Source organism: Alexandromys fortis, unplaced genomic scaffold (assembly GCF_014885135.2).
Source record: "Alexandromys fortis isolate MF-2015 unplaced genomic scaffold, M_Fortis_MF-2015_v1.1 scaffold_0, whole genome shotgun sequence".
Classification (NCBI taxonomy): domain Eukaryota; kingdom Metazoa; phylum Chordata; class Mammalia; order Rodentia; family Cricetidae; genus Alexandromys; species Alexandromys fortis.
This window is the reverse complement of record NW_026067949.1, coordinates 42,051,941-42,066,058: the sequence shown is the minus strand read 5'-3', so window position 1 is coordinate 42,066,058 and position 14,118 is coordinate 42,051,941. Positions and strand designations below refer to the sequence as shown.

The following is a 14,118-nucleotide window of genomic DNA, read 5'->3' as shown; positions in this document are numbered from 1 at the left end:
TCTGATTCCAAGGGGTTACTTTTAACCATTTCTCAGAAGAATAATTTATCTCTTAATTTAAAAATTTCCCCAAAGCATTTTAGAAATCATATTTGCATAGGGCAGTGGTGGCACACGCCTGTAATCCCAGCAATTGGGAGGCAGAGTCAGGCAGATCTCTCAATTTGAGACCAGCTTGGTCTACAATGTGAGTTCCAGGACAGGCTCCAAAGAAACCCTGTCTCAAATAACCAAAAGAAAAAAGAAAGAAAAATCTTATTTAGAAAGTGAGCACTCTAAATGGCAGCATAATATATATTAAATTTTGAGTAGTATCTTAATCTTTTATACTAAAAATTCCAAGGTTGAGGATTGGAGTAAGGGTAAAGGGCTTGCCCAATATATGTCAGGTGATTAACCCTAGTACTGAATAAGCTGGAGTGGCACTTGCCTGTCACTGAGCTGAGGTTGGCCTTGAACACTGGGTCTTCCTGCTCTTTCTACTAAAGTCTGGCATCCTGTCTATACCCCCAGTACACTTGACTTCAAAGATGCATCCTATATATCCACCAGTTATTATGAGGTTGTAAGTGCAGCAAAATTGAGTCAAGGCTGCTTCTAAGATCAGTTTTTCATAATTACGCTGATTGGAAGTCACAGCAAGTGTGTTAAATGCTGTATCAGTCTAAAAATTATGGAATGGAAAAACATCCATATATTCAATATATACACACACATAGATGTGAAAATTTTTGGAACAACTTACAGGCTACAGTCCAACAATGGCTACTTGTGATAGGGAAGTGAAAGAACCTAGTAGTTTCTCAGTCCCACAAGCCTGGGTGTCTCAACCCTCTTCAGCATGTGTTGGAATCCCTAAGTAAGATCCAAGGCTAGTGAAGGAATGTGTGTGCTAGCAAGTAGAGGACTGGGGGAGGGGGCAGTGTTACCAGTAGCAGTAGCTCCTCACGTCTATTTTTAGGTCTTTTGAAAAGGATCTCTGGTGAGATCTGACACTAGTGCAGATTGCCTAGAGTACAGAGTCAGCCCGAGCTATACAGTGAGTTCCAGGATAGCCTGGGCTATAGCGGGGAACTGCATCTTAAGAAAAAGCCCGAATCTATCTCTGATTACCTGAGACCAGTCATTACCACTCACATTATAAAGAGAGAACCAGCTTCTTCAAGTTGTCCCTCGGATTCCACAGGAGTTAGGTCCTCCCACATTGCACATGAACGTGTGATAAACATGGGAGTTTTAAAGGCTTTAAAAATAAATATGGTTAGCCGGGCGATGGTGGCGCACGCCTTTAATCCCAGCACTCGGGAGGCAGAGGCAGGCGGATCTCTGTGAGTTCGAGACCAGTCTGGTCTACAGAGCTAGTTCCAGGACAGGCTCCAAAGCCACAGAGAAACCCTGTCTCGAAAAAACAAAAATAAATAAATAAATAAATAAATAAGGTTTGACACATGGCTCAAGGTAAAAGGTCTTACAGCACAAATGTGGTGATCTGGGTAAAAGTGGATGGAGAGGACTGGCTACAAAGTTCTCTGACTTCTACAAGCCATATGCAGAACTAGCACAAATTAAATATTAATAAATGTTAATTCACATTAGAATATTTGGGGCTTTTTAATTGTTTTTGTTGTTGTTTTCCAAGACAGGGTTTCTCAGGCATGGAGCCAATCCTGGAACTCGCTCTGTAGACCAGGCTGGCCTCGAAATCACAGAGATCCGTCCATCTCTGCCTCCCGCGTTTTGGTATTAAAGGTGTGCGCCACCACCACTCGGCATATTTCTGTTATTTTTACTTACATGCATGCAGGTGCTCACAGGTCAGAAGAGGGTGTCAGATCCCTTGAGCTGGAGTTACAGACAGTTGTAATAAAAATATTAAAGATTTTAATAACTGCTTGAATTTTTTTTGGTTTATTGTTCATAAACAAATCATTAAATAGGCTTATTTATAAACAAAGAAAAGTTATTTATGCTTACCCATAAATATGAATTTACTTATTTCCCAGTGTTAAAATTGGTTCTAGGTCCTCACATGGTAAACCTGGGGTTTGGCAGAGTTATATATGTTGTTTTAAGTAACTTCCCTTTATGCCATAGGGCCACTTTGGAAGGGCCAACTCAGTTTTACCTGTTGTCTGCAAGAAAGATGGGGAAATTTCATTTCACACATATGCTACTTGATCTTCACTTTAAATCAATAGACGATAACAACTGATTTCTTAAGTAAGAGATAGGTAAGTTGTTTCAGAAAGGATTATGGTAAGGGAGCATATACATTTAAAATAATTTTATGGATTCATGGTTAGTTTTGAACTCAGGTATCCCAGATTCCAGAAGATAACTTTGGTAGGTGTGCAGTGAAGTAGGGGACAACAGCTACTGTTTGGCACTGGCAAACAGGAGAGGTTTCTAGAAACAGGCTTTGGCCTATTGTATGGCTGGGTGCTTTTCTAAGAAAACTTCACGTCATCCCAATTATGCTGTAGTGAGGGAACTCAAAACTGAAAATCTCACGTAGTTCGTGTATGCTTTGTGCGTTTCATTTTACTCTTTTTTTTTCCCTGCTTTTTATGATGATGATGATGGTGTGGGTTTTTGTTGTTGTTTTTTGGGTTTTTTGTTTTGTTTTTGTTTTTTGAGACAGTGCCATTGGGTAGCTTTGGCTGGCTTAGAGCTCCCTTACCTAGAGAGATCCTCCTCCTTGTGCCTCCAGAGTGACAGGATTAAGGACGTGGGCCACCACCACCTGGCTGACAAATCTATCCGGTAGAATTTTGTCTAGAGGATAAAGGACACAGACTAACTCCGCGCAAACCGGAAACACTCGTTCCTTTCTGAAGTAGGCGTTTCAGCAGTGGGTGGAAACAGAACTTGTACCGGCTACGCACGTCTCCAGCGGAAGCCGGCGGGTCACAAAAAGTACACAAGCGACAATCCTCTTGGGTGGAAACCGAAACTCAACAGCAAGGCGGTTTGCTTGCCCCGCCTACCCCTGCAGTTCCGGTTCCGACTGCCCAGAGCTCCACCCTAGCAAGGAAAGGTGTCCCGTGCGCGCCGCTTGCTGCCCAGTGCCGCGTGGGAAAGGCGGGGCCTTACGTCATCTCCGGTGCGACGGAGACGTCACCGCCGTGGCTAGGAAGCCAGGCGTAACCGCGGGCCGGCGCATGCGCACATCTTCCGTGGGTCCCCGGGCCCGCCTGCTGTTCCCGGTCCGCAGCCCTGTTGCCATGCTGTGCCGCCGGGGTGCCGGGTGTCTCCGGTCACTGCCCACCTTGCGGCTTCGGGTGCGGGTACTGCAGCCCGGCTGGAGTAGCTCGCGGCTCCCGGCCCTCCCGGTGTGTGCGGCCGCGTCGGTGTCGGTGGCCGCTCCGGGCGGATGGTACGAGGCCCTGGCAGCGTCGGCGCCCGTGCGCGCCGCGGAGGAAGTGCTGCTGGGCGGGCAGGCAGCCACGGGGCTCCCCTGGTGGGGCAGCATCGTGCTCACCACCGTGGCCCTGCGCGGCGCCGTCACGTTGCCCCTGGCGGCCTATCAGCACTACATCCTGGCCAAGGTGAGGACTATCGGTCCCCGTGCTGCCTTCCTGCTCGTGTTGACGGTCGAGGCTGGTACTTTGCTAAAATGGTATTGCATATGTTAAATAATGGTTGGTGACTCGAGTGCCTTCTAGTTCTTCCCACCTACCGGGTCTTTATTTGAAATATAAATGTTTCCTAAACTTCACATTGAGACCAGTCTGCAGAAGAAATGACACGGAGGAGCCTGTAACATTAGGGACGTAAACGTTTTAACAGAGCGTCTGCAGCATTATTTCCCCTTAACTATTCTTACTGCTCTTTATTATTAGAAAGGATTCCCTAAATTAAAAGTTTGCAAACTTGGATTGTCACTCTCTACGACCCTGTGTCTAATGGGTTGTGACCTTGAGTCGGTCTTAAGACTTGTTTCTGTGGAATCGGTATAGCATTTTCTTTTCTTGGCTATTCGTGGTGTGAGAGGAAATCAGCAGTTTCTCTGAAGTTTCACCTTCTCAGTTAATTTGAGAAGGTGAAGTTTCGCAGAAGATCGCCAGGAAGGAAGCAGCCACACTAAGGCAGAAAGTGGTCACTGTGGGAATCCTTGGGATTCGAACTGAACAAGTGGGGTGCTGGTTCCTCTACTGCTGGTGTATCTAAGGCTGGATCAGGAAAATCCGGGATGCAGTTTTCATTTAATTCTCAAAATTCTAGCAAGTAGGTGCCTTTTCAGAGGTTATGCACAGCCAGAAATAGAAAGCATCACCAAACATCCCTTAACCAAGAAGTTTGTGCAGAGCATTTTGGTTGCCCAGATAGGTGTACAAACTGGAATTTAAGTTTGACTCAAGATCTTTTTTTTTTTCTTGTATTTTTGAGACAACAGGGTTTCTCTGTAACTTTGGAGGCTGTCCTGGAACTAGCTTTTGTAGACCTGGCTGGCCTCGAACTCAGAGAGGTCCACCTGTCTCTGTCTCTGTCTCTGCCTCCAGAGTGCTGGAATTGAAGGCATGCGCCACCACCGCTCAGCTTGGACTCAAGATATTTTAAGCAGGCTAAATATCTAATAGTATCTTCTGCTTAAATGTTTCTGATTGCAAATGTGATCAGCAAACACTTGTAAGTAGTTGAGGGTACAGAGAATACATGAATGTCGTTGATTGGTGACACTGACCTAATGCGGAATCGGGGAGGAAAAAGGGTTACTTGTCTCTCAGGTTCTAGTCTATCATGCAGGGACAGCAGGACAGGAACTAAAGCAGAAATCTTAGTGGAAAATTGCTCACATGCCTAGGGATGGCAGCCCGCAGTGGACTGGGTCCTTCTGTGTCAAGTAGCAATCAGAAACATTCCGTGGCTAATCTGATAGATGAAAATTCTTAATTGAGTTCCTCTCTCCTGGGTGCACCAAGTTGACAGCTGACGCTGACTATAGCCGTGGTTTTCAGCAAAGATCCTTTATGTGCTCATAAAAACAACTTTTTCTTTAGTTAGGTGGAAAACTTGCAACCAGAGATAAAAAGCATCGCCAAGCGCCTTAACCAAGAAGTTGCAGTTTGTGCGCATCAGTTTGGTTGGTCCAAAAGAGTTGCCAGGTATGCAGTCTTATGCCTGTAAACATGAAATATATAAATGCAGGTTTAGGTATTCTCTTGATTGGTTCATATTAATAAATCACTGTGGAGCATGGTTGTTTTATATACTGAAATGGAAGCCTATAAACGAAGAAACAGACTTTATCCTAACTCCTGAGGAGCGGAATGGTCCTCCCATCTCAGCCTCCCACTACTTGAGTTCCTCATCCTCGTACCCCCTTCCCCCGAATGCTCGGATTGCAGATGTGCTACCACATCTGGGTTCTATTTGGAGGACCCACTGAAAAGAGCCGTGTTCAGATAAAGATGGCCGTGAAGTAAGTACTGACAAGATTTGGTGTGAGTCATAGGAAAGCCTGGAGCTGTGCATGTAAGTAGGTGTAATTTGCTGTGCGGTCCTGTCTCGTCTCATGTTGCCCATCTGTGTCCCCATCTCCCCCCCCACCCCCCACCCCCACTCCCGCACATTTTGGTTCTTGTGAAATGGTGTATAGTTCAGGCAGTCTTCTTGCCTTCCAGATGGTATCACTATAGTAATGCGCCACCATGCCTGGAAAACTATATTATACACACACACACACACACACACACACACATATATTATATCATCTTTATTTGGTGCTAATAAAACAACAACAACAAAACCAGAAAAACTTGACATTAGAAGAGTTGGCTCAGCAGTCAAGAGCACTTGTTTTCGTTTTGTTTTAAATCCTCGATTTCTGTGTAGCCCTGACTGTCCTGGAACTCACTATATAGACCAGGCTGGCCTCAAACTCAGAGATCCACCTGCCTCTGCCTGCTAAGTGCTGGGATTAAAGGCGTGTGCCACCGTGCCTGGCCTAAAGAACACTTGTCCTTCACAGAGGACCCAGGCTCGATTCCCTGCACTCTCACATGGCTCTCCTGTCTGTAGCTCCAGCTCCAGGAGTGCTCAACACTTTCTAACCTCAGGGCACCAGGCCTGAATGTGGTGTGCTTAAACACATGCAAGCAAAGCACTCGCACACATAAAGCAATAAAACAACAAAGAAAACTTGAAATTTAGGGAACTGGTGAGGCAAGGCAAGCCTTTAATCTCAGCACTATGGAGGTAGATTCAAGGCCAGTCTGTTTACATAATGAGTTCCAGGCCTTCCAGGCTACTGTCTGAGACCCTGTCTCAGAAAGAGAAGAAGGAAAAAAGGAGAAAGTATATGTATTAACACATAAAACATAAAGTTGTATTTGTTAAATGTAGATAAACCAAAGCCTGTAGTTTAGATATTTTATTAAGAGGAATCTGAGAGCACAGCCATGGGCCAGCAGAACAGGTGAATAGCTGTTCATCTGGGCTGTAATTGGCTTGGTGAGGTGAGATTTATGATGGATAACTTACTTGTGCTTCACTGATGCCGTGGCTGTCTAGATGTTTCTTGTGCAGTTGGCTAGTTCACATCCTCAGAAGCGCTGATATGAGGGTCCATTTTGTTGTGTGACCTAAGTTTCCAGGACCATAGTGTGCAAGTGTATGTAGAGAAGAAAAGTACGAATAAGAAGAACTGAGGGCCTAGAATGCATGTGTGTACTGTCTCAGTTCATCACACTGCAAATTGATTCAATACAATTATCGAAAGCCTACCTTGTACTAAATGTGTGTGGTATAAGAGATTTAGACATGAGGAAGAAACCAGAGCAAGGTTAGTGATGCATGCATAAGAGGCTTGTGACTCAGAGGCCAGCCTAAGCTAGTGATACCCTTCTTGCCACAAAAAACCAATAATTGTCCCTCAAGACCATGGTCTAGAAAGTAAGACTTACAAACAAAAGTGGCAGTTGGGTTTGGTGGCACAGGCTTGTAATCCTGGTTCCTTGGAGGTGGAGATAGGGGAACCAGAGGCTCAAAGTTATCCTTGGCTGCATATCAAGTCAAGGTCCGCTTGGACCACTGAGGCCTTGTCTCAACTCAATGGAAGTACCAGAGCTGGTTATGGTGGTGAGTGCTATCAATACCCACACTCGGGCAGCAGAGACCAGCCTGGTACACGTAGTGTGTGTCAGGCCAGTCAGGGCTACACAGTGAGCCTTCTCAAAAAGAGAAACTGATAAGGTGAACAGATTAACATAACCTTTGTTGGAAAATTGCAAAATGGAGGCCACTTTGACAGTCTTAAGAATATAAACTGCACAGAGTTAAGTAAAATATGCGCTCAGCTGTGATATTTGCAGTTAAAATTGTGTTATACTTTGTTGGGCTTGAAATCCCACTCTCCATTTTGTTTAATTTTGAGACAGGAGTTCACGAGGTAGCCTCCGTTTGCCTTCCTTACTTAGCTATGTAACTTGAGCCTGGCTACAAGCTTCAATCCTCCAACCTCCATCCATCTCCCAAAAAAATGCTGGGATTGTGGGTATGTGCTACATCAGCTGGTAGTATTTCACCCTTCAGATCTTATTGGCAGGGGTTGGAGAGTTGGCTCAGTGGTTAACATGTATTGATGTGTTGTTTATACACGCACATCACAGAATGTGATAAATAAAATATTTTTTAAAAAAGGTTATTGGCCAGAGATCACTAGAGACTAAAGCTGTAGTCTGACAATGTCTTTAATAAAAGGCAATGTGGAAATTGTTTTTATGTTTGAAATTATTGCTGTATATTTTAGTGTCACATTTATTAGATGAGCTGAAAATGTATTTGGTAGATTCATTCAGTACATTTAACATGGAACATTGAAACGTACACTGCAATTAAATGGTATTGCAGAATTGAAAAAAATAAGTAAAAGGCTTTGTGCCTTCTGTTTAGTTGACCCCTTAACTGCTTATGATAGCTGAAAGCCCTGTTCACCTTGTAGGGTGAAGTTTTTGCTAGTGGTCAGAAGATGTCTTGGCTCCCTTCCCTCACCTTAGGCTCACCTATCTAAAGAACATGCGGAGGCTTGTTTCAGAGCTGTATGTGCGTGACAACTGCCATCCCTTCAAAGCCACCGTGTTGGTCTGGGTGCAGCTTCCAATGTGGGTCTTCATATCCGTTGCCCTCCGGAACTTCAGCACAGGGGCAGCACATTCAGAAGGTAACTGTTTCAGAAATCCTCATCTCTCAAATTCTTGAAAGTTGCATTCCAGTAAAAAAAAAAAAATTCTAGTCTTCATAACTGTGATTTACTGTCTTCCTTACATTACAGAATTTAGAATCTTAAGCATAAACAGTCTGTTGAGAGCAATAACTGGAAAATGAGGCAAAACAAAACAAAAAAATTGCAAATATAAATAGCTTAACTAACCAGTGTAGCTCTTGGGGGAAGAGATGCCCTATGGGAGTTGTTGGGGTCTGTGTTTGTGTGCTGCTCCCTCCGCTGTCCTCAGGAATCCTGTTGTTTTGTGTTTAAACTGTGTTTCAGCTGCCGTTTCTGTTCAGGAGCAGTTAGCGGCTGGCGGGGTGCTGTGGTTCCCTGACCTCACTGCAGTGGACTCCACTTGGATTCTGCCCATCTCCCTTGGTGTTGTCAATTTACTAATAGTGGAGGTCAGTGGTTCACGTTGGGGTTTGCTGACTGTTTATGTCATTGGGATTGCTGCTGCTGCTATTCTGGCGTCACATACACTCTGAATTCTGACATCAGATCAGCTCTTGGTGTGAGCCAGTTCCTTTATGTCTCTGGTGTCAGAGTCCTTTTTGTTAAAGTAAGAGCACTATACCTGGCACGATTGCTTGTGTCCAGTCTTTGCACTCAGGAAGCAGAGGCAGGAGAATCACAAATTTCACAGCCATCCTAGGCTACATAACAAGACTATCTCAAAAACCAGGCAAAAGAAGAATAGTATTTAAAGCTGTGTATGTTGGTACTTCTTTAATCTCAGTGCTCAGAAGGCAGAGGCTGGCAGATCTCCGCAAGCTCAAGTCCAGTCTGGTCTACACAGTGAGTTCCAGGACAGCCAGTGCTATGTAGAGACATGGAAAGAACCAGTCTCTCTATATACATTTAAGAATTTAAGATGCATGGCCAGTGTGGTTTTAATCCACAATTGAATGGTGTTTTTGTGTATCTATTATGTGAATTTATTGGTAGGGAACCGTAAGTATCCCACTGACATTTTCTTAATAAGTGACTTAGTATCATCATTTGAATTTCTTGATTTGCTAATGTAAAGGAACACATACATGAAAAATGGGATTTTTTTTTTAAAGTTGTCTGCTGTTACCCATAGCACTTCACTCAGCAATACACAGAAAGCATGTTTGTCATTTTATAAAGAGCTCAGACTTTGAAGTAAAAGTCTTACAAACCTCATGTCAGTGAGCACTGTCTGGGAATTCCGATCTACATCTTGTTTGTAGCAGACACTATTTTTTAATTCCTTGGAGCTGGGAATATAGCTTAGTTGGTAGAATGCTTGCCTAGCATTGCAGAAAGCCTAGGGATCTCTACCCCAGTGCTGGATGCATGGGCATAGTGGGGCATGGCTGATAGAGTGGTCAAAAGTTTAAGGTCATTTTTAACTACACAGCAAGCTCCATGCTACCCTAGAGTATGTGCACCTGTTTAAACAGAGAAGATGGAGTTGGAGCGATAGCTTGGAGGTTAAGAGCATTTACACAGTCCTAGCTCAGTCCATAGCATCCACAGGGGTGCTCACCACAAGCTTTAACCAGTTCCAATTCTAGATTCCAACTTCTGCATGCCTCTTCTGAACCCACCGGGCACCAGGAACATGTGTGGTACACAGACGTGTACACTTTTTTTAATAAAGATTTTTTTTATTTTTATATATAGTGTTCTGCCTGCACGTATGACTGCAAACCAGAAAAGGATGCTAGATTTTATTACAGATGGTTGTAACCCACCATGTGGTTGCTGGGAATTGAACTCAAACCTTTGGAAGAGCAGGCATTGCTCTTAACTGCTGAGTCATCTCTCCAGTACTCTCCCCTTTAAAAAGGGGGGGGGGGGATCTAAAGCCATTAGTGAGATGTTGAGGAAACATGTCACGTGCGGTGTGAATGTTCTTAAGACCACAGTGCAGCTCCTCAGTTTGTGTCAGTAACTATTTGGCAGAGAGAAAGGAGTGATGGAGGCTGGAATGAATTCCTGGCAGTGCTATAGTCTTGTTCCGGTGTCATCCGATGACTGAGAAAAAGCTGTAATTTAACAGTATTGGGGGGGGGAGCTTCTCTGAACAGTTTACGTGGGTTATCGACTTCTCAGATTAACCCTGTGAGGATTATATTATTTTAATGAAGGGAAAGTGGCACAGAGTTAAAATTTGTGTAAGGTTGTGGATCTCTGGGAGTGCAGGGCTACCAGGGATGGAGACACCTGTCTATAATCTCATCACCCGGAAGTTTGAGGCTGGAGGATCTCTACACAGTGAGAGCCTGTCTCATAAAGTTAACAGCAGCATCAGGGTTGCCTTTTGAGTCATGGACCCCCTGCATCTCACACACACACACAAAGCCTGATTGTTCTGGCCCTAAGTTCATTGGTGTTGAAGTGCTGGATATGGAGGCCATGGCCTTGTGCACACCAGGTCAAGTGCTCTGCCATTGAACCACAGTGACAGCCATTAAAGGTATTGGTAGAGGATGGTCACAAACCAGCTTTTAGCCAGGTGTTGTGGTACCCATCTGCCATCCCAGCTACCCTAATGTACTGAGTATGCTCCAGGCTAGTCAGGGCTACATGCTGAAACCCTATCTTGAAAAAAAAAAATTTTTTTTTTGAGACACTGTCTCATGAAAGCTATCTCACAAATAAATCTAAAAGCCAAAGATGACCTGAAATTGCTGCCCCAGTGCAAATGCTAGGATTTAAAGAGTGTCCCACAAAGCCTGGGCTTCAGTTGCATTTTCAAGTTTGTCTGACTTAATGTGCATTTTAGTAATTATGGTTTGTGTGTTCTACTTCAGATTTTCGCTCTACAAAAACTCGGAATGTCTCGTTTTCAAATGTATGTCACACACTTTGTGCGCGCAGTGTCCGTGCTGATGATCCCGATTGCAGCCACAGTACCTTCTGTAAGTACCTGCACCATTGCATGTGGCTGCAGCTTTGAGCCTGTCTTTTACCAGCTTGACCCTTGCTGTTGAGAATGCTTGTGTGGACTGATTGGCTCGTCTTTCTCATGCATGTGTCCAGCTCTGCTGTCAAACTCCTTGCTCCCCTTCCTGTTTTAATATGACAGAGCACCTTGCTCTGGCTAGCACTTGCCTATTTGACTAGCTGATACATTGAACAACTTCCATATAGACTGGACCAAGGACTACAGCTCTTAAAAAAGAAAGCACGGACAAGTCCACATGGATTCATGAGTACTGCAAGGTTAATTGTGCTGTGGGTTTGGTTCATTTGTCCCTGTTGATACCTAAGGAAACTTTGTAAGAAATAAACAAATAAACAATTCTTGTTACAGTTCCTTCAGCCCTTTTGTATATTTCCCACAGATAACTTCAGAAGTTGTGTTCTACCAAATGAATGTGCTTGTGTCTTACTTATTTGGTCACAGCTAGCAGTTTTAATGGTCTAGGAAGTATGTACAGTGGTTTTTAGACACAGTATATGTAGGTGGATTTTTCTTTTTTTTTTAAACTTTATTTAACTTTATTTCATGCGCATTGGTATAACGATGTCAGATTCTCTGGAACTGGAGTTCCAGACAACTGTGAGCTGCCATGTGGATGCTGGGAATTGAACCCAGGTCCTCTGAAGAGCAGTCAGTGTACAAGACCCGTGTCCCACAGCAAGTCTCACATTTGCAGGTAGCTCAGCTGTTATTTGTAACCGCTGTGCTAATCTGCCTTTGGTGTATTACTTCTGCCCTTGGGGTCGCACCTTAAACAAGTACAGATACTTGTGTACTTACCCATTCTGCACAGTTGCTCTCAGGAGCCCTCAAAGGGAGTGCATTTACTCTCCCATTTTACAGATATGAGGGTGAAGCAAGAGAAATGGCCAGTGCAAAGCCAGATAGTAATGACAGGGTTCAGCCCTGGAGAGCTTCATCCCAGGCAGGGTTCACCAGCCACATGGTTTGCCCTCTGAGACCTGACCGCTTTCTGATGCACATAGAGCTTGAGACACATGTATGTGTAGGAAACATGTATGTATAGAAAGGCCAGCCTGGGTTCTATCACAAAAGAAGGTTAATAAGTTGTCTCTGAAGAAATGAAACGCATCCTTGACGATACGGAGAAAGTGGTTACTGGGGGCTTGTGATGGATAAAGGGGGGAAGCGAGGTCTGGGAAGAGGTCACCACCCAGGCTCCCACCGTCCATCTGTAGACTCAGTTGTCAGCACCTGTGGTGGGAACAAACTCTAATAGTCAAAGAAGGAGGGTGCTTTCCTGACCCTGCCTGGTATCTGGTGTGTGTGTGTGTGTGTGTGTGTGTGTGTGTGTGTGTGTGTGTGTGTGTGTGTGTGTGTGTGTGTGTTCACTGCCTGTGTGAACTGGCCCGTACAGGAGCAGATGCTAACTGTGTGTGCTCTCTCTCTAGTCTCTTGTTCTCTACTGGCTGTGCTCCAGCCTCCTGGGCCTCTCCCAGAATCTGCTGCTGCGCTCCCCTGGATTCCGCCAGCTCTGCCGGATACCACCAACCAAGTCGGATTCAGAGACCCCTTACAAAGACCTCTCTGCTGCCTTTTGTGCCAAGTTCCTTTCAAGAAAATGACAGAAGTTCACTTCCAGTAACTTTGAAATTATCAGAAATGTCGTTGTCGGCTTCGTGTATTGAATGTAGGAGATTGGGTGGCATTTAAATTGCCTTTATTTAACTATCATGAAGCCCTGTGGCAAAGATGCAATTCAGATGTATTTTACCTGTTAGAAATAAACGTTCAGTTGTAAAGTGTAAAGATAAGCCAGGATGCCTGGCCTTGTTCATGAAATCATAGCTTTGCTGAGAACAGCATTAGATCCTGCGTGATCTGTGCCCAACTGTCCACACAATAAAGGTTTGTAAATTAAAGTCTCTCGTGAGAGAATTCCTTTAAATAAAAGATTTTATTTTATATAAATTTGCGGCACGCCGCTTCCGCCAGCGGAAGAGACGGCCACACAGTTTTCTTCTCAGAGCACACTTTATTGGAGCACTTACACTTGAGGTTTTAGAGAGGCAAGAAGACCCCGTCCCCGTGGAAGCAGAAGAATATATACGGTGCCAGACAAAGCCCTGACGTGTCATCAACCCAATGGCTCAGGCCAAAATGGAGTGATCGTGCTAAATTATGATTGGCCAGATCTCCGCGCGCTGGGGGGGAGCTCGCGTGCATGCGCACAAGTTGTCTGCCAAGTTTGACGTGGAACAGCAAACGGTGCCCAAGCTCCGTGCCCACGACATGACAGCGCCATGGCGCATGCTACATAAATTATGTATGTGTGTCTGTGTGGGGGTCTGTACACCTGTGTGCAAGTGTCCACAGAGGTCAGCAGTGCCAGATCCATCTCTCTGGAGTTGAAGGAAGTTGACATGGGCGCTGGGAACCATTCAGGATGTCAGAAGAGCATTGTTTGCTCCCCACTGAGGTGTCTCCCCAGCCCTCCAGAGAGATTACTGTTGGCCACTGAGCCAGTTAGCCGTGTCTCCAGCCCAAGGGAGGCAATTGCTAGCACGTTGGATTGGAGGTTGGTTGGAGGTGTGTTGACATATTTGGAAAGTCTGCAAGGCCGGGCATGAGGCAGAGGCAGGCGGATCTCTGTGAGTTCGAAGTCAGCCTAGTCTACAAGAGCTAGTTCCAGGACAGGCACCAAAGTTACAGAGAAACCCTGTCTCAAAAAAAAACAAAAAAAAAAAAAAAAGAAAAGAAAAAAAAAGTGTGCATGGTTTTGCCACAAAAGGCATGGGACTCAGTGTCCTTTTGGCAAATTCTAGTTAAGTCATCTACAGGGGCACTGGAGAGGGCTCGGTTAAGGCTAAGAGCACTTGCTGCTCTTACAGGACCCACACACCAGGTGTTGCCTGAAGTGTATATGCAACCAGAAAGGCCACTATGTAGTAAGGTAATTTTTCACTTGCTTATTTGGAAGGATCGAATG

General features: G+C 44.8%; 1 protein-coding gene across 4 annotated transcripts; it reads left to right on the top strand.

Annotated features, from left to right (window-relative positions):
* Positions 1-3,115: 3,115 nt before the first annotated feature.
* Cox18 (cytochrome c oxidase assembly factor COX18) lies at positions 3,116-13,051 on the top strand. 4 transcript variants are annotated; one of them, XM_050150170.1, is made up of 6 exons: positions 3,116-3,548; positions 5,005-5,105; positions 7,998-8,161; positions 8,489-8,613; positions 10,996-11,103; positions 12,581-13,051. In XM_050150170.1, exons 1-6 carry the CDS (start codon positions 3,162-3,164, stop codon positions 12,752-12,754), a joined length of 1,059 nt encoding a protein of 352 aa, XP_050006127.1. In that variant the 5' UTR covers positions 3,116-3,161; the 3' UTR covers positions 12,755-13,051. The 4 variants fall into 4 exon arrangements, with proteins under 4 accessions (XP_050006127.1, XP_050006128.1, XP_050006129.1 ...); XM_050150171.1 differs by having other exon boundaries at positions 3,534-3,548; positions 5,001-5,105; XM_050150172.1 differs by lacking the exon at positions 3,116-3,548 and adding an exon at positions 3,605-3,619 and having other exon boundaries at positions 5,001-5,105.
* Positions 13,052-14,118: the final 1,067 nt, after the last annotated feature.

What these genes read in the sequence shown, in the direction of transcription:
- Cox18 (XM_050150170.1), top strand. Translation starts at nt 3,162, where the DNA reads ATGCGCACATCTTCCGTGGGTCCCCGGGCCCGCCTGCTGTTCCCGGTC. An exon ending in TGGTCCAAAAGAGTTGCCAG is followed by an intron (nt 5,106 to 7,997) that starts GTATGCAGTCTT and finishes CCCTCACCTTAG; the next exon opens with GCTCACCTATCTAAAGAACA. An exon ending in TTGCAGCCACAGTACCTTCT is followed by an intron (nt 11,104 to 12,580) that starts GTAAGTACCTGC and finishes CTCTCTCTCTAG; the next exon opens with TCTCTTGTTCTCTACTGGCT.